This window comes from Periplaneta americana, chromosome 11, assembly GCF_040183065.1.
Source record: "Periplaneta americana isolate PAMFEO1 chromosome 11, P.americana_PAMFEO1_priV1, whole genome shotgun sequence".
In the NCBI taxonomy this organism is placed as follows: domain Eukaryota; kingdom Metazoa; phylum Arthropoda; class Insecta; order Blattodea; family Blattidae; genus Periplaneta; species Periplaneta americana.
The window spans coordinates 174,863,369-174,889,132 of record NC_091127.1 but is presented as its reverse complement, the minus strand read 5'-3'; the positions used below and the strand labels follow the sequence as shown (position 1 = coordinate 174,889,132).

Here is a 25,764-nt window from a genome sequence, read left to right as displayed (position 1 = left end):
TAAATTAAAGTGTTAGAATTGAAGAAACTGTATATTTTTGCTATCTATAGACCTCCTATGTCCAACTGCATTATTATTCTTCAAACATAGCCAGCCACATTTCCTTTAACATTTTTAAGTATGTATACTTTATATTCTTCATTATTGCTAATGATTTGAAATATAATCACATTTTAACCAATCCGTGTGCAGGTTTTACTCTGATTAAATTGGGAAGTGAAATACGATTTTATTTCATAACGTATTTATATTTTACTGTTAGGTTTTGTAACAAGTTGTTTTTTAAGGTAATGGGTTGTTAGCCCTTCGCCCAACCCCCAAGCTGGAGGACCACCCCTTATCGGCTGTCCACGACTGCTTATTCAATATATTCGCAGCTACCCTCCATATCTGGAGGCAGTCTCCTCTAGACGCACCATGCCGTCAAAAAATCTGAAAGTTAGAATTTATAAAACACTTATATTACCGGTTGTTCTGTATGGTTGTGAAACTTGGACTCTCACTTTGAGAGAGGAACAGAGATTGAGGGTGTTTGAGAATAAGGTTCTTAGGAAAATATTTGGGGCTAAGAGGGATGAAGTTACAGGAGAATGGAGAAAGTTACACAACACAGAGCTGCACGCATTGTATACTTCACCTGATATAATTAGGAACATAAAATCCAGACGTTTGAGATGGGCAGGACATGTAGCACGTATGGGCTAATACAGAAATTCATATAGAGTGTTAGTTGGGAGGCCGGAGGGAAAAAGACCTTTGGGGAGGCCGAGACGTAGGTGGGAAGATTATATTAAAATGGATTTGAGGGAGGTGGGATGAGATGGTAGAGACTGGATTAACCTTGCACAGGATAGAGACCAATGGCAGGCTTATGTGAGGGCGGCAATGAACCTCCGGGTTCCTTAAAAGCCAGTAAGTAAGTAAGTAAGTAAGTAAGTAAGTAAGTAAGGATTTATATTTTAAGGAAAACACTGTTTTGCTATTAAGTATATTTCGCATCATGTCATGGACACGCCTGAGTTACCATGATGCGTGTCACTGATGTCTGCTGCAAACGTGTCCTCATAATCAGCAGAATCATATTGCAAACAAGTTGCCTTTTTTTACGTAACCAGGTTAACTTTCTTGCAAATTACCGCAAACGTGCTTCACCACATTAAATCATCCCTTTAATATCTCGAAACTGTCATCATTTCTTTACTTACAGAACGTTAATATTTGAGCGTTTCTTAAAAGATGACGATGGATGCTTCTATTTCATATTCTCCCTCATCAATTCTGACTGGAAATTATTAAAATAACACGTTTCGTAACAAGTCACAATTTCTTCAGAAAATCATTTCCTTCAGTCAGATAGTGATATTTGAGACAATTGTATAACATTGGCTTACTTCCGAAACCTTGTGAGTGCGTTTGAGAAAATAGTAGCCTACAGTAGAGCGAAATAACTTATTTTTATACACCAGTTAACAACTGTTATGCATTTGTTATTATTTTATTAAATATAAAAAACATTTGTAGTCTTACGGGATGTTATCAGCAGATGCATTTTGAAAACATTGTATATAGCCTACAGATTTCAACATTCGGCAAAACATGTAATTAGAAGTAAGCTGACGATATCCTATGCTGGATATCTTCGTTCTCTTCTGTAAGCTCTTTCGGAACTCATTTTGAACAAATGATATAATAATTCAGATGAATATGGATAATTTAATGTACAGGGTGTTCGACAAGTGCAGTATCATAGGCTAAATTTATTTATTTATTTATTTATTTATTCACTCATTCATTCATTCATTCATTCATTTATTTTATTGCTAGTAAGTTTGAAATGAATACAAGTTAATAAATACAATGAAAGATAAACAGAATATGTTCTATATGACCCTCTCCGACTTCCAAACATGCCTGGATGCGAAACTTCATGATAATTACAAAGTGGTGCAGTATGTCGATGGTGATTTCACGACACTTTTCCTCAATCCGCTTTCGTGGATGATGCAGGTCACTTTGTGCACCGTTTCCGTAAGAAAATCCCGGAAAACAGAGTCAAGCGGATTTAGGTTGGTCGATTCTGTGAGTCCTCTGCAGCTATGTGCATACGACACTGCCGGTATGGACGACAATGCCGGTATGGATTTACTAGGCGAAAGACCATAATGGTTCATGCTCCACCACATTGGTGCCACATCTGTGTGCAATTGGCTCGATGACAACTTCCCTGATCGGTGGATATGACACAGAAGACCCAGAGAGATGGCTCTCAAGTCGTCTGACATAAATCCACCTGACTTTGCTTTCTGGATTTGTGATAAGGAAAAGGTATAAAAGTGAAATTTCGTGACTTGCAATACCTGCGAAATCGGATCAAGGAAAAGTGTCGTGAGATCGCTGCCGACATGATGCACCGCGTTTAAATTCGCCTCCAGACATGTTTGGAAATCGTATGGGTCATAATCGTCATATACACGGGCCCAATGGGGCCGGAATTCATTGCCAACTGTTCTCTACCTATCTCACTCTAGGCAACAACCATACACCTTTTGATGGAGAAGTAAGAGCCATATGTACTGCTGCGAAACAACTGTTGTGCAGGTCCTTCCCATTTCCAAACATTGTCCTCCTCAGTGACTCAAAAGCAGCGATATCTGCAATTGGAAACTACTTACTACAACCAGCTACTGATGACATTCAGCAATGCAGAGAAGACATCAAGAAACTAAATAAAATTGTACATCTGCAATGGATACCTTCTCACTGCGGTATTGCCGGGAATGAAGCAGCAGACTTTCTAGCAAAGAAAGGAACAACTATCCCCCTTTCATATTCTAACATGCTGCCATTCCATAGAGCATCTACAAATATGAGCAGTCGAGTGAGACAATGTTTCCATTAGAGTTTGGAGGACCAAATTAAAGATAAACACTGGAAGGACGCACTGAACTCCACTCTCCCCGAATGGCCCAGAAGAGAAGCTGTTGCGACGTTCCGCACCGCAGTCGGTCATGACTGTCTGGCTAATCACCTCCACCGCCTGGGTGTATTATCCAGCCCTCACTGCATGCTCTGTGGATGTTCCGACACCATGGACTCAAACCACATTAAGACTTGTCCAACACTTTCATCTGTCGGCTTTGTGGATAGGTACTGGGAGGCCAGAGATAGAATGCAGCAGTGCTGACATCCCCTCCTTCATAGTTTCCTTGGACATTGTTCATTTTATTTCGTTTTCTTTCCTTCTTGTTTTTATCGCCATTGTACGACCAATGACTCTAGTCAAGTGCCACTGCATTGAATAAAAAAAATAATCGAATATATTTTATGATTCAGCCTATTATGCGGAACTTGTCGGACACTCTGTATAATTCCCACACTTACATGAGATTTTAATGCCTTAATTTGAAGTTACTCTTCCATCTTCCGGAATTATCTTTTCAACATTCGTTTCAAGCACTTTCTTCATCTATAACAATCGTTATATAGTACATTATGCAACGAGCCTATAATGAAGGTAATTAAGAAGTGAGTATGGATATTTATGAAACGAGCGCAAGCGAGTTTCATAATTTTCATACGAGCTTCTTAATTACCATTATAGGCGAGTTTCATACGACTTTTTATGCTCGACCATATTTCTAACTTGATATTATTAATTTTATTGCATCTGACCTGGAGCAATGTCCCGTATGTTGTGAGATGTGCGCAGACGCGAAAGTATTGATTTTTTCCGAAGAACAGATGTTCACATTGACCTTGCTAGGCCATAAGAACCTACAGAGATAACTTTGAAATAAAGTTAGACATTGAAAAACGAGATGACAAATTGAATTTATTTGAATATTATTCACAATTAACGCTAATTATTATAGTAACAGAACATAACCTTCTGCGACAGTATTGGATTTCCAGCCTCCGTGACTTTTCGCTAATTCTCTTTCGATTGTATATCCGAGAATAATCGATACTTGCGGTTTTATAACGGTAGAAAGCTGACCTGTCATTGGCTGAACAGTTGTAACCTGAGTCGTCATTGGCTGAAAGACCTGACCTTTAATGAGTAGGTGTACTTTAATGACATGCATTAAAGGTCTGCTACCAGGTGTATAATTACTACATTTCGGCATGGTCGAGCATAAACATATTTAAGCATATCGTATCTACCAAGCTACAGAAACTGACACACAAACATTTGATGTTACACTGTTTGTACCTTTATGAATATGTTTCATACCTTCTGCTACAAGAAACTTTATCACTAATGCAACTGAATTATTATCTTTACGCTTCATTTAGAATACTTTACATTTATTATTTATCTTGACATAATACTGTGCAACAATGGTAGAGGTTGCTAATATACCCACAAATTATGGTACACGGACAACTAGAGGGCAATCCAAATTTATATCCAACTTCTTATTTCATTGTAGTAGCATAAACAGTCAGTTCCAAGCTAAAATGTACTGTGTTCCAAATCATTTGAAGCACAAATAAAGCATGTAGATGGCCACCCCATTTTTCATTGATAACACGGGAATGACTTACCAATGCGTTTCCTGGACGGGTCATCGGGCGCCGTGAAAATGTCGAATGGCCTGCAAGAAGCTCAGATTTAACACCGTTGGATTTTTTCTGTGGGGATACTTTAAAGAAAAGGTGTGCGCCAGGAAATCTCGGATGTGATTACTTCAGAAGCGGTAATTCGACAAGAGTGTGGTCGGGTGCCAAATGATATATTTGTGAAGACAGTACAGAACGTTCAGCCATGTCTGGAAAAATGTGCAGCAAATTCTGGTGCTTACGTTGGATTTTAAGTAATCCTAATGACTGTATTATTGATTCATTCTAATTTGATCCTCTCATGGATGAAAAGTTGTATATAAATATGAACCGCCCTGTATATTACTTTATGTTTTGGTGATTTACATCTTATGGCCCACATAATTCTGTTCATATTAACTTCGAATATTTATTTAATAATTTTTTTTGCAGGATACAATTAGAATCCTTTCGGGTCCAAGGTGGAAGAGATACTCGAGTTGGTTATGAAAATATTAGCGTAAGTATTAACCATTAAGAAGTTGATAGCAATTATTACATAATGTAAAGTGAAAAGGGTTTCACTTATCATGTACTGTGCTATTCCTTTATTTTACCATAGTGTATCAAATTTTCTGTTTTTTTTTTTACTTGGTTATTTAACGACGCTGTACAACTACTGAGTTACTTAGCATCCATGGAATTGATGATAGCGAGATGAGGTCGAGGATTCTCCATAAATGACCTGACATTCGCCTTGCGGTTGGGGAAAACCTCGGAAAAACCCCAATCAGATAATCAGCCAAGCGGGAATCCAACCCGCGCCAAAGCTTAACTCCGGATGAGCAGGGAAACGCGCTATCGCCAGAGCTACGCCGATGGCTCAAGTTCTCTGTTAGATGAACTGAACAACTCATGCAAAGATTCAATTCAATCAATGCAATTCAATTCAATTTAGGGCATTTCAAAACCTAAGTGGTTTTTAGCCTCATTCACGATATATCGTCATTCGTCTCTGTTCTCTGCATCTTCTTGTCGTCCTCCCACTGTACAAAGATTATCATATACTTGGTCCTGCCAACGGAGACGAGGTTCCAAATCGTAGATCCTTCTTTCTTTGCCATATTCGTCTTGTACTTCTGAAGTAGACCAGGGCCCACGAAGTCTGTAGAGATATTAAAGATTTAGGTTTCATAAGTTCCTTTAGAAGGAAATTAATTATGCAGATATCCACTTGTAAATTTTCTCGTCACGCAATACAAACAACATTCTAACATACAATTATTTTCAGCAACTAAACACGGGGAAAATATGCATCGGCACGCCATGTCAGACATTCAATGTAATGTTCGATACTGGATCTTCTGACGTGTGGGTCTCTTCTACACGATGCCGCAGTGATAGCTGCAGTAAGTAGTAATTTATGGTTCTGAACTTATATTTGGTAAATTGATTCCGACGATACTTTAGCCATACAAATCCTTCTCTTTGCTTAAACGGCAGAAATTTTAAAAAGAACTCTTCAAAATGAATGCAGATTTTTTTGTAAGCCTTCTTCTTTATTTTGAATAATGGCTTGCTTATTGTTCAAAATAAAGAAGAAGACTTGCAAAGATCAATTTTTAAATTAAGCCAGATTTGCAAAGAATACAATATGAAGATCTCTACAACAAAGACAAAAGTTATGACTCTCCGAGGCATTGAATCTGTACGAACAAAAGTAGTAATTAATAACAGTCAATGTATGGAACAAGTTAGCCATTTCAGCTACCTTGGGAATGATATCAGTTATGATAAAGACTATATTATAGAGTATAAACTACATATTACTAAGTTTCAGGTGATCTACAGAACAATTAATCGAACCCTTAGAAATAAAACACACAGAGAGGCAAAACTGAAGTTTAATAAAGTTATGACTGCGCCAATATTAACGCATGGGAGTGAACTGTGGACGACAAGAAAACAAGAGAGCAGAATATAGGAGTCAGAAATGAAATTCCTTCGACAAGTTAAAGGTTGTACAAGACCAGATCGTACGATATGAATTAACATCCATAGTATGAATGACAAAATAATTATTATAAACATAAGTGGAAAGAACATCTAAAGAGGATGCCAGATACGAAACTGACCATGCAAATATGGAAATATCGACCTATAGGAAGGAAATCTATCGGTAGACCCGGAAGAGACTAGTGAAGTGCTTTGTGTGGAGTGTAGCATTGTATGGGAGCAGAACCATGGACATTACGACGAAATGAAGAGAAGCGAATAGAAGCATTCGAAATGTGGATATGGAAGGATGGACAGTGTGAAGTGGACAGACAGAATAAGAAATGAAGCTGTGTTAGAAAGAGTGGGTGAGGAAAGAATGACGCTGAAACTGATCAGAAAGAGGAAAAGGAATTGGTTGGATCACTGGCTAAAAAGAAACTTCCGACTGAAGGATGCACTGGAAGGAATGGCGAACGGGAGAAGAGTTCGGGGTAGAAGAAGATATCAGATGATAGACGACATTAAGATATGTGGATCATATGAGGAGACAAAGAGGAAGGCAGAAAATAGGAAAGACTGGAGAATGCTGGGTTTGCAGTGAAAGACCTTCCCTTGGGCAGAACACTATGAATGAATGAATGAATGTACAAGAAAAGAGAAAGACAGACTGTATTACCTACAGAGGAGAAAGTATACTAAGCAGTTGGTGTAAAATTGAGGGCCAGCTCTGAAACCGCGCCGTTTGAGGAAGTGGGGAGCGGGGGGAAATGACTCAGCAAGCATAGTACAGTCTACCGCAGGCATGTCAAAACCCTGCACATTGTGCAGCTGCCTCTGTTCAATGTGCAGTTCCTATTCCTCTACTTGGAGGGAGTGAATCAGGTTGGAGGGGCGCGCGTTAGGGCTGTACAGTATCTGTAGCAGCATACCAGCATTTGTTTCAGTAACACAGATCAGTACGGGTGCTGATTGAGCTGTGACTGTGAATGCGTTGTGAAAAATAAAGTGAGGACTCTACAGATATAACGAAGAAGATAAATTACGAATCATATAACATAACTCTTATGTTTTCCTCAGCCAACAATAATTATTTTAAAATGAAAGGCTTTCATCAACCCATGTCGAGGTAAGAGCCTTGTGACAGTTTAGATCAGATGAGTAAAGTTCTCAAAATATGATATTCGCCAGCGCTTATTTCTTAATCAGTACTCTCGCGGCAAAACGAAATTGACAATGGCGTTGTTTTGGAGTCTACTAACACAGCCATCAAATGTTAGGCGACTGACGACTTCTATTTCATAAGCTGCTAAGTGATGAGAATATAGTGAGGAATACTTGAGGTTGTAAGGAGCGAAGAAACCAACTATTTCCAAGGCGGAAAAATTTTCTGGAAAAATATATAATGGCAAATTTTCCATCTATATTATATTAATATACTTACATTAATAAATCTTTAAACCTGACATAAAGAGAATGTCATCGCGTCACAGCTTGTGAACTACACTTCTAATTTCTTTCAGTAACGCTCCCGACTTGTCGATACTTGCTCTCAAAGTTTTCCAAATATACTATATGTGAATTTAAATTCTAAGCTTAATTTATATTATTTATTAATATTATTGTATATTGACATACAGCAAGGAAATGATTTCAGTATAAAAACTTCACAATGTCCTACCGCATGTAATTAATTGGGAATATATTTTCTTCAACATTTGTGTACCAATGGTCCCAATAAATAATAATGCTTGAGAAACAATGAAAGAGTATGGTCTATTACTTTAAAATAATTAGTACCTACTACGTAAAATGAAATACTTGTTCGTTTTTTGTTGTTTCGAAATTACTGCAATATTTTTTTTCTTCAAATACTATATAAAAATCATGTTAATAAATTATGCTTTACAAACCACTACTTTATAAAGTATAACTGAGTAAGCCTAATGTTTCTTGTATTACAAGTATCAGATGTAGACACTGATAATAACTGTGTTTTTTTTTTCCTTCTGCTAAGTATGTTTATGATGTACAAATGCCTATTTAATCCAAAACTAGAAGTGCAGAATAGATTATTGTACACTCCTCCAGCTAAGAACTGGTAAGAGCAACGCCTGAATGATGCAGTCCGCACAGACCGGCGATCCTCGCACATAAATTATGCACAATGAATGCCTCATTTCTGACATATCTGGTCTATCGGGTTCCACGCAGCATTCCTGCCGTGGTTTCAGAGCTGACGCTCAGACAGTATTAATATTAGAAAACAGGCGCAACGTTAGCAGAAAGACTACAGCGCCTCAGCCTCTATTTATTATTACTCTTGTACTTAAAAATCCTTCAGCGTTGTGGCAATATTCTAAACGTTTACTGTGTCGTTATACTCCCCACAGAGCTCCAGAACAGATACAACGCAGCTAAATCATCCACTTACCGACGACGGACAGGACAATACCAAATCAGATATGGATCCGGAGAGTTAGTGGCTGTGAATGCTCAGGATACCTTGAGGGTAAGTGTCAATTATTAACTTAGGCTATATATCATGTCGTCAATCTAAATCTATACTAATAATAAATCTGTAGCCGAAATTTTTCTGGTAATTTTCGATTTTCCAAAAATAATTGGTCCTAACATATATAATTAACCATCCTGAAACCGAAAATCGCTTTTTTGAAATTTTTGTTTGTATGTCTGTCTGTCTGTCTGTCTGTATGTTTGTTACCTTTTCACGCGATAATGGTTGAACGGATTTCGATGAAAATTGGAATATAAATTAAGTTCGTTGTAACTTAGATTATAGGCTATATGGCATTCAAAATACATTATTTAAAAGGGGTGTTATAAGGGGGCCTGAATTAAATAAATCGAAATATCTCGCTTATTATTGCTTTTTATGAAAAATGTTACATAACAAACATTTCTTTAAAACTCATGTCCGATAAGTTTTATTCTTTGAAACATTTTGATAGGACTGATATTTACTGAGATAAATGAGTTTTAAAATTAAAATAACTGCCATCTAAGGCGGTATAATGAAATAAAAAAAATGACTTCGTCTATAAGGGGCCTTGGTCGACAACAATCGAAAGCTATGAATCATAGCCTACAGAAAATGTTTCTGTGTTTGTATGAAGCAATATCGGAAGCTAAATTAACCGATTTGTATAATTAATTATTATTTCACCATTGGAAAGTGTAGTTTCTCTGTATGGACATAATGCTATAATGTTATTACAGTATCTTCTGAGTGAATTGAGGACAGGTAAGATTAAAATAGCTTCTTATGCACAGAAAACTTAATAGGCTATTCTGTGTATTCGTTTCCTGTATTTCTTAAAATAATGTTTATCTCAGAGAATTAACGAACAACGAGAGTGTATTCATTTAGTATGCAGTAATAATATGTTAGCTTAGCATTCCATTATTTTATAATCCAAATTTTAACTATGCCCAATTGAATCGAGTTAAAATACATAAAATACATATGCATTAAATGCAATGCTAAAAATTTGGGTAATGAGCCAAGCAGATTATGTTGCCCTGTTGTAAAATAAAATTTGTTCCTCCTGAGATTCAAGAGCCCCCATAACAAATTTAAAACTTACTTATCGGGGTACATCCGTTATCAACACACTTTTTATATAATATAATATAATATAATATAATATAATATAATATAATATAATATAATATAATATAAGTTATTTAAGTTATTTGAAGGGTTCAGAACCATAGTGGGCCAAGCGCCATTTACTGAATACGTAGAAAACAAGAGTTAAAATGAAGTTATTACCATAATTCAATGGAAACATATAACAAGTAAAATAAAATATACACATTAAATGTAAATGATGTCAATGTTCATTGAACTATGGTTGCATGTAATAAAAATTAAGAAACATGTTAAAGGAATTGTCACTGTACCAAATGAGTGCTCTCTGGACCAAAATGATTCCATTTTAATTTTTAAATAGAATTTAAATTAAGTAACATATTAAACGATTTATCCTTCTATCAAACACGAATATTCCCTGGATCAAATGTCCTATTTTAATTATGCAATTACTTTATATTTATTTCTAACGGGTGCAGCGGAGCGCACGGGTACGGCTAGTTAATGAAATAAATATATTACAGCTTGTTAACTAACTGGAAATCGAATTGGTTGAAAGAGCTGGAATTAGAAATAAACAGATTAGGTCTAAATTGGCTATGGAGAGAGTTAGGGACTATAAATACGAAGACTATTGGAAGAATAGTAAAAGAGAGGTCAAACGAAATTTCGAGACAAGATATTTTTCGCAATATTCAGGACTTAAGATCACTGAATTACTACAGGGAGGTTAAAACGTTTTGGAAACGGGAAGAATATATTAGATTAAATTCAAGGGGAGAGAGAACAGGATTGGCATGGTGGAGTTTATGTATCTGGAGACTCAAGAATAAGAGAGGGAACGTACAAAAAGATAAATGTCCGTTATGTGGACTAGCGGAAGACAGAATGCATAGGCCTATAGCTCTAAATTGTGCGGCAACGAATGATTTAAGAAATTGTTGGGTGGATAAAAATGTTTGAACATAAACGCTACAGTGGCATATAAACAAATGAATGGTCCTCTAAACGCTAGCAATATGTATAAATTAGAAGCTTTCTTTTTACAGTTAAAATTAAGTGGAAAGAGAACGTCAAAGCTCTGACTGAAATGAGATTATAGATGTTGAGTATTCGGACCCTAAATAAAGCTACCTAAAGTATATAATTAAGTTAAAATAACCTTTAAGTAGATTTAATATAAAAAATAAAAAGTGATGGTTTCAAATATAAGGATTTATTATTATTATTATTATTATTATTATTATTATTATTATTATTATTATTATTATTATTATTATGATTATTATTATTATTATATGTTGGTGAATTATATAAATTAGTTATAAAAGTAAATTATATTAGATTAGCAAGCGTAGAAATGTTAGCACTATACTGTGTAAAAAAAATGTTAAACATATACTTAGTTTACACTTATAGGTTGCCATATGACATATGTATTGTTAATTTGTAATCATTATATAGCGGATGATGACGGATTAAGGACTGGAATACATCTAATCCGTTACGACAGGGATACAGAATGGTGTATTAATAAAATAAAATATTACAGCATAAATAGTGGGCCCATTATGGTAGTGAATATCTTGAAAAAGAATTAGCAAACAGTAGGCTTACACAAACAGACCACTAACTTCTGTTTCTCGAACAAACAGTAAGGACGGTAGTTATCGTTTTATCGTTAAAATAATGCAACAACTTTCAATGAGACATTCGCTTCAGAAGAGTAAATGATGAAATACGGCGTATTATAAAACTGGATGAAGGAGACCCATTGAACGATTCATAAAATTGGATATTAATCTATGTTGAATACTGTGACGAAGCTAACGATAATGCTTGTGACCATGGCTGCTTACAGGAAAATTAATGTAATATCACGTATAGCCTAATGAGCATTTTCAGGCTGCAGTTCAAGTTTCATGAATATCATTTCCAGATTGGGAAAATAGCAGTAAAGAACCAGGTATTCGGAGAAGCAGAGACTTCCACCTCAGGCTTTGCCTCTAATGCACTGGATGGGATCTTGGGATTGGCATTCGAATCTCTGGTTCATGGTGACGGGCTACCAGTGTTTTATAATATGGTAGAGCAAGGACTTGTCACAGAGCCAATTTTCACCTTTTGCAAAAGCATGTAAGTAGAAAGTATTTCATTACATTCTAAGCGTCAAAAACTTCTGTACTGCTTGCTTGTCATGAATGTTTACCAGCGAAGAGTAACCTCGTGAAATGTACAATTCAGGAAATAAAAAAATGACAGCCTGAATTTTTAATGTCTGAACTGAATGTACAGTGGGCATCTAAATTTTGTCTGTTTACACTCATTATTATATTATTCATTTAGATGTCTTTGCCAGTATCTAATCCCATTCGAAACCCCGTAAGAACATTTGAGTTGAAATGCTAATGTTTAATATGACTATTACACTTTTACTACGTCACACTACTTTTGACCAATAAAAAGTACGAAAGGACGTCTTTCAACCAATCATGGCTGCTTATCGCACAATTTTATCGCGTCCCTAGTATTTGTTTAATTTTATCGCGTCCCTAGCATTTGTTTATTTTTATCACTACCCTAGCATTTGTTTCTTTGTTTGCCAACATTTCAAACTGCACTGGTCTGGACGTCAAAAAACAGAAAATTACAGACCACTCCAGTCGATGCACAGCGCTTTCAAATATGACTCGCACTGGCATTCAAGAACAAGAATTAATAAAGATCACTGGTCATACCTATGCATCTTATCTGAAACCCTATTTACAAACAAATGAAGAGCACAATTCGGAGATCCTGAATAAGTTGAGGAATACACCATGTACATGCACATGTCCATTATAACATCAACTGAACCACCAACCACTAAAACATTCAAATTTGAAAATTGTACTTTCAATAATTGTTTCTTTTAAAATTATTCATGTTTATTTTTATGTCATCATCGTTAATTAAAACGTTTCTTGTTTATTTCATCATCCCTAATTAAAACTTTTCTAACACTTGTTTATATTATTTAGGTTGTGTTATAGCTTCTGCTATATGATATTATGGATAGTCAAGTATCAGAGATTGTTTAATACTAAGATTTACTGAAAATCATCTGTCAAGTGACGTTGATTACTGGGATCCGGATAACTGAAGTGGAATGCAACTGTTTTAATAAAAATGAAATTGAATCAACAAAGCCTTCTTGACTAGTAACCGTCTACAGAACTCAATGAAGATTCCATAGTTGGCACACCTGATAACAGGACAACAACTAATCATAACACACCACTGCCATCTAGCATGCATCTAGCGTAATATTTGTAATGTTGAGATGGTACAATAATACATTTGAAGACAGTTGTATTTTCGTAAGCCAATTAATATTTTATTGTATTGGAGTACTTAGTTACTTCTAATCTTTATATACTTTCTTCTAATCGTGTAATAGTCAATTAAATCCCACTCGAGTTTTGATTTTCTCTAGATAAGTCAAAACCTCTAGTGAGATTATTGTTGATAAATACTACTGTGTAATTTCCTAGCATTAATTTCCTGAACTACCATAAAGTCCGAAAGTTGTTGCCTTTGTATTTTCTTTACAATTGTGGGAATCTGTTTTATAAACCTTTCACTTGCAACGAATTAAAAACCACGTAAACAAACAATGCTTCTAATTGAAGGGTTCAGAACCCTAGTGGGCCAAGCGCCATTTACTGAAGACGTAGAAAACAAGGGTTAAAATGAAGTTATTACCATAATTCAATGGAAACATATAGCAAGTAATATAAAGTATACACATTCAAACTAAATGATATGTCAATCTTCATTAAACTATGGTATTCACTTAACTTTAACCCTTGCTTTCTCCTTTTCTAATAAATGGCGTTTGGCCCACTATGGCTCTGAACCCTTCATTGTATTTATTATAAACGTTGGCATTATAGCTAAATTAATGTTAGTAACAGGTTTCGAATGGGATTGAATAATGGAAAAGACATCTAAAAGGAATAACATGATAATGACTGCAAATAGAACCATTTTAGATGTCAATTGAATTCAAGTCAAACCATTTAGACATCAGGATGTAATTTTTTTTATTTTCTGAAGTGTACATTAAACGAAGTACCCGAAGAACCAGAAGTAGCCTATGCTTGTACTACCTTCTGATAACTTATTTTGTCATATTGGCCCATTCATCTCAATTTTGATAAACTCTAAACATCATAACAAAATTATATTCGATTCTTCAGCATGCCTATTGCAAGTCAGCTTCTTTTGCGAAATGCACTATCACGTAAATCACATTAAAAGTTTATATTCTTGTATTACAATATAATATGTATAAATTTCTCCCTGAAATTGAATAAAAAGGATAAAACCTACTTAAAAACCGAGATAGTGTTACAATGTGTTATTAAAAAGTAGATCTACTGATTCCATACAAGTTTGCGTACTTTTTCTTTCAATAATCTCTTTAGCTAAATATTAGTTTTCAAACCGATAATAGGGTCCAAATAAAATAAAACCATTAACGTTAATAACGGCATAGCTCAGTGTCCCGGCATAGCTCACTGTCCCGGCATGAGCTCAGTTGGAAAGAGCACTCAGCGCGCAGAGCTGAGAGATCCCGGGTTCGATTCCCGGTGCCGGAACGAATTTTCTTTACTGAAAGACGGTAGTATATTATACACACTATTTAAAGGGTGTAATTGGTATCTTGTTATTTGAAGTGTTCTATCAGTGAGGAAGTGTGTTGTGTCAGTGAAGTGTGTAGTGTCAGTGAAGTCTATTGTGTAAGTGAAGTGTGTTGGTGTCAGTGAAGTGGCTGTGCAAAGTATTTGAACAGTGAAATGGTTAGAAGTGTTAGTGAAATCAGGATAGAATCGGTGCAGTGAGTGAGTTGACAGCGAAATAAGTGTAGTGCCGAAAGGTACTTGTGCAGGTATGAACCTGTCACACTCGTGGGTCTTAGTTCGAACTTAGGGTTAAGATACAAATTAGATTTACTTCAAATGTAATTTTAAGTGACCATACTTCATTTAATTTAGGACGCTCCTTGATATTATTATTATTATTATTATTATTATTATTATTATTATTATTATTATTATTTTTTTTTTAGTTGTGTTTATTATTAATTGTCATTATTGAGTGTAATTAGTTACCACTGCCACCGGGTATATCCATTTGCAGTGTGAATAAATACATACATACATACAAATGTTTAATTGCTCACAATGTGTCATCGCATTATTTTTTTACAAGTCATCTATGCGGGCACTCAAATTTCAGTTTGTAATTAGAAATATGAATATTCTGTTGGAATAACTTTTGTTTCATTTAACTGAAATAATTTAAATTTATGCAATTAAGCTAAACAAAACAAATTCCAATATGATTATAATTAGGTAATCCTCTTTTCGACTTCTTCCTAATCAAAATTCGGTTCGTCGGTTCGTCGGTTCGTCGGTTCGTCGGTGGGGCGGTGAGCTGTGGAGCTTTTATTTATTCCATTATTTAATTATTCTCTTATTCACTTATCTATTTATTTATTTACTTATTACTCATTTACCTATATATTCATGTATATATTTACTCATTTATTCTTTCATTCATTAATTTATTTATTTACTCATTAATCCATCCACTCATTGATTCGTTTATTCATTCACTCGTTTATTCGTTTGTTCCTTCATTCATTCACTTATTTTTAGTAGTAAAATCATCTACGGGAAACATTTCAATTTCCAATGTGTAATTACCGATGATTCTAGTGAAACTGACGACAACCCTGTGAATGAAATTATCTTCGGTGGTTCTGATCCAAATCGTTACAAAGGAGAAATGTTCTACGCCCCCATTATAGGAGAGCAACATTGGAAGATTAAGATCTCTAAGTAAGTAAACTTAAAGTAAGAATCATTCCTTAGTCAATTAAGTTTATTATTATTATTATTATTATTACTATTATTATTATTAGTAAACTATTAACCATCGTCACTTTACAAAAAATATTTTCAGTTATATGCTACTAAATATTACAAAGCATAGTAACAGAGGAGGAATTTGCAATTTAAATCTGCACTTCTTAAACAAGATCTGAGAATGTTCTTGTTTATAATGCCGATTTATAATTTCCATTCAAGGATATTTATGTTAGTGTCGAGAGTTATTTTGAAACAAATGTCGTGGCAAAGATTAATTTAACTATGAGAACCACTCCCTGGTTTCAAGCTCCTAACTTCAGGCTTCAGGTTTTGGTACTTTTGAGTTTTTACATCTATATATATATATATATATAATTTGAACTGGTAATGGAAATTATAGGAAAACGGCTGAATGGCTTTTAATAAATGACCCCTCATTTTGAAGCTTGGAACCCAAAGTTTCTCAGAAAAATAGTAGTTTTCAGTGAAATGTCAAATTTCCTACATCACTTTCCTATTTTCAAAAATCCATCTTTCGTCAGTTTTGAGAACTAATTAATTGCATTATAGAATAAAACAAAACACACACTACAATAAACAATAGACTATTACACGAAAGCCATGACCTACAGGATTGGTGACATATTTAGGGCTCAAATTCAACTGGTTATTAAAAACTTTAAGACTTACTAAAATAATTCACAGGTCTGATTCTGCGGTGTGTAATTTTCTGAGTACAACTGTGTATTAGATATTAAAATCTACAAAACTTGAGGTGATTTGATGACATGATTACCATTAGAAATTAAATATTATTATTATTATTATTATTATTATTATTATTATTATTATTATTATAGTTAATGCCATGATGTGACTATTTTTCATTAATTATACATATTAATGCTATATTGATTATATGAAAGTGAAACGTTTTGGGGTTATATAAGTAGATGTAGAGTATATCTTAAATTAGATCTTCATTTCTATAATTTACTGAGTGGCGGCTATATAGTATATATAACTACAAAACTGACGTAAGATAATAATATTGCTATTAAAATTCAAATATTTTTATAGTTATTAATTAAGTGGGGTTGGGTCTTTTTCATATACTTAATGTCGATGTGGCGTAGATATTTATTTATATGCATCATTCTCTTCAGTATTGGCTCGAGAGAGTGCAAAAATTACAGTTCCTAAGGAGAGACCAAAAGGTATTACTTACTGATAAAATAAGAAGCCTACAAAATGATGTAGTCTCCCGATTATTTCAGCAAACTCTCTTAGCAGGATAAAATGATTTTACCCTCTACATTTCAAGCTCTACATCCAGCAAGATGCTATACCAAGATGTTATGTCTATTGTTCGAAAGCATAGCAAACCTGACATTTTTTTAACTTTCACCTACAATCCACAATGACCTGAAATAAATATTGCTTTTCTCCCACATGAAAAACCCACTGATCGTCCTGACATTGTTACTTGCGTTTTCGCGTTGAAACTCAAAAACTGAAGGTGGATAGGTTGAAGAAAAAGTATTTGACACCTAAAAAAACCATTCAGAGGGTATGTTTCATTATTACGGAAGCAAATAACTTTCAAAAGTTGGTATTCTTCATTGAAAATAAATCTGAAAAATTTTTATTTGAACGTCTAATGAACTTAGTTTGCAGCATTTGCTGCACAAGCCACTAGTTATCTTTAATTCTTAGTGTTCAGAACTATTAAGTGTTTATTGACCTTTTCATACACCAAGACGATATAGATTACATGATATATTTGAATTTATAGTATTTTCAGCAATTATTCAGTTTTTTCCATATAAAATATCGTGTTCATTCTCCAGAATAAAAGGAAACACATTTATAATAAAGGTGAAATTACTGAAAAAGTTGAATTCTTTTACCAGTTGTTGAAAAAATATATTGGTAACTTTACGATTATTATTGCTATTATTGTTATTTCTGTCTTATTAAGATAATATTTTGTATTTGTTACGTTAGCATTTCCGTCGGAAACAAAGTCACATGTAGAGGTTGCCATGCCATCGTCGACAGTGGAACCACGCTGATTCGTGGACCTGAAGAGTACATTAAGGATGTCAATGACCTCATTGGAGCTGAGCCATACGAAAGCGGACAATACAAAGTAAGGAATTCTGCATTAAATGAGACTATTTACACAATGTTATCAATTTAAGGAGACTGGGTAGTCTGACCGTATTGCTGTTGTGTATAAGTGAAATAAGTTATGAAATTTTACTATTATTCTTCAACTTTTGAATCTATCAATTTACTATTTTTACAGCATGCACATAATATTTGCAGGTATGTTTTCATTTTCAGATTATCTTTCTATCTCATACACTTAATTTTATAAAAAAATTTAAACCTGAAAAATTAAATTAAATTTACGTTAAAAACATGGGAATTTTAGGAACGTTTTTCGCAGAAACTACTGGGGCTATAGAGGATTTTACGTTAAGAAAAAATCATTGAGCATACGGGGCTATTCCATCAAATGATCAGTTTCCATAGAAACGCCTACCTACCACAGAGCTGGTACAATGTATTAAGCAAGGCCCATAAAACCAATGCTTTTTTCTTAACGTGGAATCCTCTATAGGAGGCTGAAATTGGGTAGTGAAGAAGCATGACCTCATTCACATATTTTACAAAATTATTATGGATTTTACAGACAGAAAAGTATTAAAAATATGAACATTTTAAAATAATTTTTGCAGGATGGAAAATATTTTTTTTTCTATTGAACGAATTTTCATAAAGTGATGAAAATGGGAGCAAATATAGTCTACTACATTGAAATTTGCTTGACGTTTTAGGAACCTTTAGTGCAAAGGATTTTTGGGGAAAATGTTTCTAAAGTACCAGTATTTTTAACTTAAATTTAATTAATATTTTTCAGGTTTAAATTTTCTTAGGATAATCTAAAAATCAAAATATACCTGCAAATATTCTGTGTATGCTGTAAAAATTGTAAATTGATAGATCTAAAAATTGAAGAATAATACCAAATTGCTTTACTCATACACAACAGCCAAACGTTCAGAGTATCCAGTTCCCTTAAAGAGAAATGACGTAACTCAAGCAGCTGAACAAAACGTTTAAGTTATTGTATGTATTGATAAACAGTAGCCTATATTCAGAAAATCGATGTGTTTTACTTAGTGTTATATCACTTTATGTAATGGAGAATTCGGAAGACTTGTCATAAATAAGTAATTGGTGACAAAAATAGTCATAATAAAAACCAGTGTTTCTTTCCAAGTATGAAGACTATTATCAATACTTCTGTCTTCCATAAAAACTAGCTGTGCAGCTCACTTGATTTAGACGACTGCCCCGATGATCTGCGATTTTTAAATTTCTTAAATAAATGTTAACAACTTCGCAAAACACGTTAGTCTTGGACTACAGCGTCGATGAACAAAACAAGATAGATAGGTAGATGGATTTATTGACTAATAATATACGTACAAATTTTATATTATCATAATTTTATCTAAAATCCAAACAGATGGTTTTTAAGGAACCCAGAGGTTCATTGCCGCCCTCACATAAGCCTGTAATCCGTCCCTATTTTGTGCAAAATTAATCCATTATCTATCATCATATCCCACCTCCCTCACATCCATTTTAATTTTATCCTCCCATCTACGTCTCGACCTCCCCAAAGGTCTTTTTCCCTCCGGCCTCCCAACTAACACTCTATATGCATTTCTTGTTTCGCCCATACGTGCTACATGCCCTGCCCATCTCAAGCGTCTCGATTTAATGTTCCTAATTATGTCAGATGAGGAATACAATGCGTGCAGTTATTCTTAGAAATACATACACGAAGTCACGAATGACAGACTGAAATGAATAGTTAATAACATTGATATGGAATGAAAGAGTAGTTTCAGTAAAAAAGGCTGTATTAATGAGATAATTTTCATTTTTATTATTATTTTACGACGCTTTATCAACTGCAGTGGTTAACGCCAGCGACATGAGTCCAGGGTCCAGCCCAGATCATCTTCATATCGAATACCTAAATTAAATAATAAATAAGAATAACTGCCTTCATACTCAACTTTCAAAGACTTTGTGAAATGATTCGATATATTTAAAATGTAGAAAATAATTCAATCTAAATTACACACATAGCTCTCTTTAAAATTATACTCTTTACTATTCAGTTATAAATTAGAGCTTTAACTTTCTTTGTTATATTTTTGTTTCGTAATTTGGCATTTAAAATTGATATTGTTATTTCCTTTTTTTTTTCTTTTATGGTCAACTTCATAAAATGTACTACAATAACTTCATAAAATTTACTTTGGTATCAAACTACTGAAGAGATTTTTATAGAGATTTTTGGATCACACTGTATCTACAAATAACAAAATTGTCAGTCACATAATTTATTATAACAATATTTAAATTATTTTTCATGTTTGAAGTGAATACTTGTTGACAGTTATATTCCTTACTTGCAGGTTACTTGTGATATAACACAGCTACCGGATGTCACTTTCAACATCAACGGCAATTCAGTTACTATTCCACCGATCAATTATGTACTTAGCGAGGTAAGTTAACAGGGTGTCTGATTCAAGCCGTTCATTTTTGTATAGGCAGCCCAAATATCAGTTCAGACATTTGGAAGGTATTTAATGGTTTCACAATCGGAATCAGGAGTGCGTATAACGTCCACTGACATCACGTTAAGGCGAGGGAGCACTCAGATTTGTGAAAAAATGGCCAAAAATGCATTTTTTGTTTTATGCATATAAAATTACCTTGATGTTTCAGCTTTCTAAAAATGGTTTCACTTCTGCCCTCCGACCATTTAAAGGTCTTTAAATGGTCGTTTAAATGCCTTGGTGCGTAACACAGGCGTGGGCGTGTCATCTCCCTGCTACCTGCCAAGCGAGAAGCATGAAAGTAATGTAATTTGTTTGTTATTAATTCATATTTCCCGCAAAAGGTCAGGTGACAATGTGTCTGGTAAGCCTGCAAGAATGAGGGATATTTCTGTAAGAGTCAGCACTGCAAGGGCAGAGCTTCCAAGTTTGTTTTTGTATAAAAAAAGAAACGCTGTTTGTTGTTGGTCGTACTTTCACACGTGTTTCACAGTACCTTCATTGTTCCAGGCTAATTTTGTCGTTATATTAGATTGTAGAGTGTTTATAGTATTTTTGTTCACTTGTTTCTGATATAAACTCGTGCTCCGTTTTCGTGTAATAATTGTATGTTAAACATGTGCAATCAATGTTACGTTTTTCTTTCGGCTATCCAACGTTTCCTATAGTCGCGTTTTAATTGGATAGTGTTTTATGAAGTTATTTGCTCTTCTCATATTTCTTAATTCGTAGCCTAAGTTATTTCCAGTACCTCAAATTAATTTGTTTTGTTTCATTCGGAATAAATAACGGACACAATAAGAATGTACCTGTAAAGAACAGACAACGTAGGTCCAGTTTCTTCAACCTTTGTTAAAATGTACCTAACATAGCGTTAATTAACTGTAAGTTAAAAGTATAAATTGCTGTTAACAACATTGCGTTTCTTCAACTTTACATTTCACATTTTAACATTCTGTTTGTTAACTCACTGTTAGGACCAGAGATTTTAGAATTTAACCATAACCTACAACCAAGCATAGGCTCAATTCTGTTTTCTGAACTCTGACAATTGCGATTCTCACCTGTTTCCGTTGTTTGAGTCAGAGAAGATAGAAGTCTTTCTAGTCTCTCAGGTTTGATTTATGCTTCTTTCCATCGTCTGTATCACAATAGCGTGGAGCGGCGTATTGCCGTATTAGTATTGCTGTTGTAAAATGTAAAACACTGGAACAAAAAGAAATCGTGGGACTAATAATTCCTCTTCGTTCGAGAGAAGCCTTCTGCTGAAAATAATTGCAGGGTACACGGGAATAACAATCAAGGTCCATTTAGAAAGTTTCGAGAAAAACGAATTTTAAAGTTTGAGCACTTAATACTTTATGTGTAACTTATATTTAATAGAAATTGACGTAGTGGAATGTCAAGAATGATGATTTCTTATTACTAGCTAGACCACATGATAGTACTTCTTTTCCACTATAAGATAGCATTATTAACTCAATTTCGATTTTTGATGGACCTTGATCGTTTTTTCCCGTGTACCCTTCAATTTCGCAATATAAACCAATTACTGAGAATAAACAAACAAACGGATCTACGTTGAAAGCGAAAAGTGAGGCTTGGCAGAAAATAGCCTATACCTTTGTATGAACTTCTGTTCTGTCGAATCACAGAAATCATCCGCTCTGTTTATATATTCATGGATATCATTTTATAAATAATCCAGATATATAAGTTGAGCATCTAACGCACCAGCCATATTGGATACTTCTATGCTAACAGAGAGTTAAATGATTTAACTGCATGGAATTGAGCAGTTAAATTAACATAGGTTTTAACAGCCTGTTAGTACTAACAGTTGTTGAAGAAATGCTTCAACTGTTAAGTTTACAGTTAAAATTGAATAACACACTGTTATAATTTAACAAAGGTTGAAGAAACCGTGCCGTAGAGTTTTAACATAAATGACAATCGTGACAGCAAATGTAATATTTTAACTTTTTTTTACGCCGAAAAGTACATTTTTGTTCAGATCAAACTTCTGCACATTTAAATGACAAAATTAAAATTATTTCAATCATTTATTATCACTATACAGCATACATGGGCACAATTTTCGGTTACGTGAGGCATTCGATTTGAAATAGTTTGTTTACTAGGAGAGAAGACTGTAGAGTAGGATGGGAAATATAAACTGCTGTGACCTGCGTCACCTTATCGTAATCGCTAAGGCGGTCAGTGGCGAATTATTAGGAAAACGCTTGGTTAACGTGAGAGACTCGAAAACTTTTATTCAATTTGGAAAATTAATTCGGCAGCTTTAATCATAAACCTCTTTACTGTGTCTCCATAGCTGAACTGATTTAAATCACAGGCGAGAAATTGCGTAACTAGCCAATAATATTTACGTTGTCTAAGTTTGTTTTCTTGAATATTCTGGCGTTTCTCAAGATTACTTAATAGATTTTCACGTTCTCGTCCTACAATAATTTTAGAAAATCATGTTTCGTTTTCTACGCACATTTGATATTTTTTTATAAATTTCTTTTGGAATTAATACGCACAAACAACCTTTTAATGCAGCGTGTTTAAGGTATAATGTCGTATTTAGTATACTATGCAAATGTTAAGATCATAAATTTTCTTCGGAATAGTACGAAAAATAACATTTAATTTGTCTTACCTTCTAATTCAGCATGTTCTTTATGACATAAGGAGTAATGTCGTTGTATATTAAATTTATTAATGCCTCATAGGATCTTCGAGCATAACATACATCGTATGTTCTCCCCTTCTAAACAGCAAAAATACTCTTCCTCCCACATCTCATGAAATAATCGTTTTCTAACGCGTACACACTGCTTTGATAATGTCATTATGCCATCACTGATATTGCTTATGGAACTGATATAGAACTTGCCCACGCCTAGGAGATACGTGCGGGAGGAACGGGGACTGTGAAGATGATGTGACTCAGAGCGATAAGCTCTGTGAAGGTCAGTGAGGCACAAATTCTCAAGTGAGGCATGATGCCCATCTCTGCTATACAGCTTACCGCTCTCTTAAGTTGACTGAGCATATTGGAAGTTTAAACAATGGCTTTCCCAAAACACGCTATGGAATATTTCATATAAAACAATTTTTATTTCGAAAAGGAAACAAAAACGAGAAAAATTGTATTACCCCTTTTTGTTAGAAATGTCTCAACGAACAACCCCCCGAAATTAATGACATTATTTACGGTTCACCCTGTATATTATTGCCACTTTTGTTTCGACGCTGATATTTCGCAAATAGGTGAGGAAAATATGATAACTTTAATGTCTTAATGCTGAGAACTGTTGCTGATTATATAATTTTCTTTTCAGAATGACGATCTGTGTTTGACGGGATTCGCCGTCTCCCAGAGCACCGCCACTTTCTGGATCCTGGGAGGAGTCTTTCAAGATGGACTCTGCACACTGTTCGATATGGAACGTAAGCGTGTTGGATTCGCTACGATACGTTGAAGCTTGTTAATACCACGCTACGTCATGAACACGAAATTTACTACAATTCAGCCTTACTATCATAATTAAGGACAAATAAAACCTTATGTGGTTTCAGCAACTTAAACTTTTGAGTCATTTTATTTAGGCCTACCAGAAATTAGTTTTGTTGAAATCCTTTCAATAAATATATTTCCTCTGCAAGCTTCTGTTCGTCTGCCATAATGACGTCAATGCTCTGTAATGCTTCCATTATCTCAGCCGGCTCAATCTCTAGTAGCCTATATCAAAGTTTCGCTTCAGGCAGAGATATACTTTCCTACCATTAGGATTAGGTATGTCCTATATCTTGCGATGTTTTTCCAATTACCTACCTGAATTGCTAAACTTAAATATCGATTTAAAGACAGATTTTTAACGACGAATTCTTGTTAAGCATTTTACAGTTAAATTTCATACAGTTTTCATCAGATAAAGTTCGTAGTTTCGTGAGGAGTGTGATGAAAACTCCTTCCAATGTTTAATACAATCTTCTGCTAATCCTTACTGTTGTTAATTGTCGGTGAGACCACTACATGTGCCTACAATTAGCATAACCACTGTTCAGCATGAGCTTACGTCCAAAAACTAATAGTATTTGTCATGAAATGTGTGCCTTGCGATATCCTCAATTACTAACAATTTTGAATATAATCAATGTCACAATTAATACACTCCAATTAAACTTTTATTCTTATGCATAATATATGTCTATTTCGTTGTCGTAATTGTTTAAAAAATCGAGTTCTTTGCAAGAAATAGATTTTTTTAGAATAAGGGGATAGAAGGAAATGAGGCAGCCAAAGAAACCGGCAGTTCCAGCGTTGTAGTACTGAATTCTCTATTAGATGGCGCTAGTCGTAACTTTCTGTCAAGAGTCCGTGGATATCCACGGACTCTGGTCTAGTCCTCGGGATGAAATTGTTAAGGTTCGTGACACTTTTAATGACATGGAAATATGGAAATCTGATAGGTTACGAAAAATAGGAAAAAAGTTTGAAGATATAAGCAAAGTCGGTCTTGGTCCCTTGAAATATGGTCCAGAGAGATTGAGAAAAAAAAAGATCTTTTGGCTATGTTATAATATCTCAAAGAAGAACCTACTCATTTCCATAAGGACATATTAGGTGTACCTTAATAGCATTACGTTGCTGAGGGTGATATGTACATAACAGATTGCAACGTAACATCTTTCTTCAGAAAAAGTTTAGTGAACGTAACACTTTTTGTTGTATCTCACTTTTGTTTAAAATGTATTATAAGCAGGGAAAGGATTTATATGTAAATACATATTTACTTATAAAGCTAATATAATTTATATTTTGCATTATCTTTATGTTTCACAATGTGTAGGGTTGAAAAATCCTACTTTTATTTTCCATATTTTTCCATATTTTAGAGTTTAGTACATATTTTCGTTAATTTCCATATATTTTCCATATTTCATATAAAACAGTCCATATTATATTAGGTTTAACAATAAAACAAAACAAAATTCCATTAACTTTTAAAAATACATTTCAACAATAGAG

The 25,764-nt window shown here is 34.3% G+C and overlaps 1 protein-coding gene across 2 annotated transcripts in view; it reads left to right on the top strand.

Moving 5' to 3' along the window:
• Positions 1–25,494, top strand: part of LOC138709620 (lysosomal aspartic protease-like) — a 32,834-nt gene extending 7,340 nt beyond the window's left edge. The window contains exons 2-9 of one of the 2 annotated variants that reach the window (XM_069840520.1): positions 4,996–5,062; positions 5,834–5,951; positions 8,931–9,049; positions 12,093–12,289; positions 15,919–16,041; positions 18,079–18,223; positions 20,577–20,669; positions 24,074–25,494. In XM_069840520.1, the coding sequence (XP_069696621.1) occupies positions 4,996–5,062; positions 5,834–5,951; positions 8,931–9,049; positions 12,093–12,289; positions 15,919–16,041; positions 18,079–18,223; positions 20,577–20,669; positions 24,074–24,214 (1,003 nt within the window). In that variant the 3' untranslated portion in view covers positions 24,215–25,494. The remainder of the gene's footprint in view (positions 1–4,995; positions 5,063–5,833; positions 5,952–8,930; positions 9,050–12,092; positions 12,290–15,918; positions 16,042–18,078; positions 18,224–20,576; positions 20,670–24,073) is intronic. The other variant, XM_069840521.1, reaches the window with a different exon arrangement.
• The last annotated feature ends 270 nt before the right edge of the window (positions 25,495–25,764 follow it).